At 36.8% G+C, this 3,370-nt stretch overlaps 1 protein-coding gene across 1 annotated transcript; it reads right to left on the bottom strand.

Annotated features, from left to right (window-relative positions):
• Window positions 1–1,681: 1,681 nt before the first annotated feature.
• LOC149655818 (uncharacterized) lies at window positions 1,682–2,293 on the bottom strand. Its single transcript, XM_089845043.1, has 2 exons — window positions 2,091–2,293; window positions 1,682–1,991 (listed from the first exon to the last, which is right to left on the bottom strand). Exons 1-2 carry the CDS (start codon window positions 2,291–2,293, stop codon window positions 1,682–1,684), a joined length of 513 nt encoding a protein of 170 aa, XP_089701169.1.
• Window positions 2,294–3,370: the final 1,077 nt, after the last annotated feature.

Here is a 3,370-nt window from a genome sequence, read left to right as displayed (position 1 = left end):
ATACCTTTAACGCGCATAAGCACAATGATTTTTATTATTAAAATTACGTCTGACAAGTTTAACAATAATAATTTGTTAGACCTTCAACCGCGTGGAGTACAATCTTAAAACGAGGTGAAAAGGAAAGTTATTTGATTCTACGCCTAAAAGTAATCCTAGTTTTCCTACTTCAAACTCAAGCCTGTTCCCAATGTTTTTCTTTGCTCGAAAGATTGTACACCGTGATTTTTTAATTCAAATCGTGCAATCGCTATGTCCAATTTCTGTGACGTCATTAGAAACAAGGTCAAATATTGGAATTCAAAATTATCATTTTACTGGCAAAACAGAGATTACTTTTAGAATCAAAATGAAAAAAAAAATACTTTTTTCTCACCTAACATTTAAATGCGTATCATTTTTAGTGAAATTATTAAAAACTAAAGCTTTGTTAATAACATTACTTGCACAATTATAAACTGTTGGAACTTAAACAGCATAAATTGCATCTTAAAGAATATTGATTATGTTCAGATAAATGAAATTGAAGGTTTTAACTCCCCCCTAACATTTAAATGCGTATTATTTTTAATGATATTATTTAAAACTAAAGATTTGGTTATAACATTACTTGAACAGTTATAAACTGTTTGAGCTTTAACAGCATAAATTGCATCTTTAAGAATATTAATTATGTTCGGATAAATGAAATTGAAGATTATAACTTTTAAGACTTCCTTTACCACATAAAAATGAAACGTCGTTGTAGAAAAATATAGCTTGGGAGAGCTTTGTTGTTATAACGTAGCTCAACGGACTGAAACATCGAACACGCTCGCGCAATTAAATAAGAACTTAGTTAATTCTAAAATAGAATTAGCTTTTTGGATCGATTCGGTTTTGGTAAATAAAGATAAGGATCACGATAAGATTTTTAAAATGCAACAAATAGCTGTTTATTACGAAAAATTAATGAAAGTATTAAAAAAGAGAGGTTGAAAAAGTTGCTTTTTTTAAATGATTTACACGCTCGACGCACTACTATTTTAACCTTTTTTAGCGCTTGAAATTTTAGGTTATTAGCAAATTTAAATTTTATTTATACTCCGCGCTTTAATTATTTTCTCACCGCACAATTACATCCTTTTGGAACTCACAGTTATTACTTTTTTGGCTCAATTTATTAACTAATGGTTTAGATCTGGCGCTAAATTTTCTATCCAATCTCGCACTATTTCTAAGTACATTTACTTAGTTTTTATTTTTAGGGCTTGGCGCGCACTTTCTAGTTTACCCTTTCTAACTGCTCTAGAGAACTTGCTGTTCAAGACTAACTTTATTTTTTTATTATTGACCAATTCTACCGGTTTGGTCCTAGGAGGCGCTCTGTCCCTGCGCTACTATTGGCTTATTTTGTAGTAATCATGTCGTCTTAGTGACGTACCCGTGACAAATTTTGTAATTTTCAAAACGCAAATTTCCCATGTTTTTAACAAAATGTTCAAAACAACCTCTTTTTTCAAAAATAACAGCTCGGAAAAATACTTTTTACAAATAAAAAAACCAAAACAAATTTAAAATTTAAAACAACTTGAAAAATAGGCTAAATGATAGTAATAAAAAAAATTACATTCAGAATGGAAAATTACACAATTTTAAATATTTAACCAAAAGTCATTTTTTAAGTTCAATTAATTGATAATTATTGTTCACACTTCCCACCCTTCAACTGTTTCTTACAGTTCAAGAGGCTCTTAAGTTCCAGGTTATATAACAACTGTACTGGCCTTCTTAATCGATTGCCATTAGGCAATCTAACTATGGCTGAACGTACCAACCCATCGCGACCAGTCGTTAACTCCTGAACCACGGCTAGTTTCCACATACACCGTGGGCTTCTAGCTTCTTCTATCAAAACCACGTCCCCTAATTGGAGCTCTTTAGTTGGTTGTCCTCTGATTTGCTTGAAATGGTGCGCGGTTCTCAGCTCTAATAAATAATCAGATTTGCATCTGATTCAGAAACGCTCTAACAGAGTTTGGCGATATTTTAACCTCCTCTGTAGGTACCGCTTTCCAGCAGGTGGTAGGTCGCTTGTCGAATGTACTTACGAGGGAAGGAAGGTTAGACGTCTACCTACCAAGAAATGCGCGGCTGACAAGGGTTGAGGCTCTCCTGGATTGTCATACACGAAAATGATTGGGCGCGAGTTGATGGTTGCTTCAATCTCTTTTACTATTGTTTCGATTTCCTGATAGGTGAGGAGGGCTTTTCCTAATACCTTTCTTAGAGAGGTCTTTACTGACTTGACCATGCGCTCCCAAAAGTCTCCCCACCATGCGCCACGATCTGAAATGTACTTCCACGATATTTTTAGCCCGCTCATAAAGTTAGCTACTTCTGGGCCTCTAGGTTTGCTCAGTAGAATCTTGAGATCCGCATCCGCTTACTTAAATATGGCGGCATTATCACTGAATATGACGCAAACTATTCCACGCCTAGCTATGAATCTCCTAAATGACATTAGGAAGCTTTCTGTTGTCAAATCCGAAACTATCTCTAAATGTATCGCTCGCGTGACCGCGCACGTGAATAACGCGATTTAGCACTTCTTGTTATTCGGTTTGACGTAAATTGGACCCGCGTGGTCTATACCACAGATTTCGAACGGTGGAGAAGGATTTATTCGCACATCAGGCAAGGGCGCCATTACGGCCCAAAATAATTTGCATCTTGGGCAAGATGCTATGACCTTCTTGATTACTTGTTTCCCTCTGGGAATCCAAAAACGCTCTCTTGTTTCGACCAACACGTCATTTACGCCCGCATGCTGCAGTCTAACATGATTTGACATAGCTATAAGGTAGCTATAACGTGTGTCAACTGGTTACCAGCAGGTAGTATCAAAGGATGCTTTTCTCTGTAGGACATCTGGCAAGCGCCTAGACGTCCGCCCACGCATAGCAAGCAATGACTGTCTAGTTTTTGATCCAAAGATAGCAGGGTTGAAGCTTTTGGCACTCCTGACCCGTTTTTTAAGCTCATAATTTCTTCTGGATAATTTTCTAATTTCACGCTCTTAGTCCAGTATTCTTCAGCCGATGCTATTTCCGCAGTAGTTAAGGACCCTTTTGCTTTGTTGTCTTTTGCTCTTGCGTTGTTCGCGAAACGTTCATTCCACGCGGTTATTCTCCAGATTTTCTGAATGTGGTTGTATTTATTAAGCTCGAAAAGAGGCTCACGCGCTTCTTGTACTGTGTTTACGCTTACGGTTATTGGTAGACTATTAGCTCGAAGCTCGCACGAGATTTCACTGGGTATTAATTCCCCTTGCTCAAATTCCTCTACGGAAGGATTCACTTGTTTTAACCATGGAGGTCCATGTAGCCAC

Source organism: Phalangium opilio, unplaced genomic scaffold (assembly GCF_054372755.1).
Source record: "Phalangium opilio isolate 3A_F unplaced genomic scaffold, DU_Popi_V2 ptg000078l_1, whole genome shotgun sequence".
NCBI lineage: Eukaryota > Metazoa > Arthropoda > Arachnida > Opiliones > Phalangiidae > Phalangium > Phalangium opilio.
This window is presented reverse-complemented; position numbering and strand designations above follow the sequence as displayed.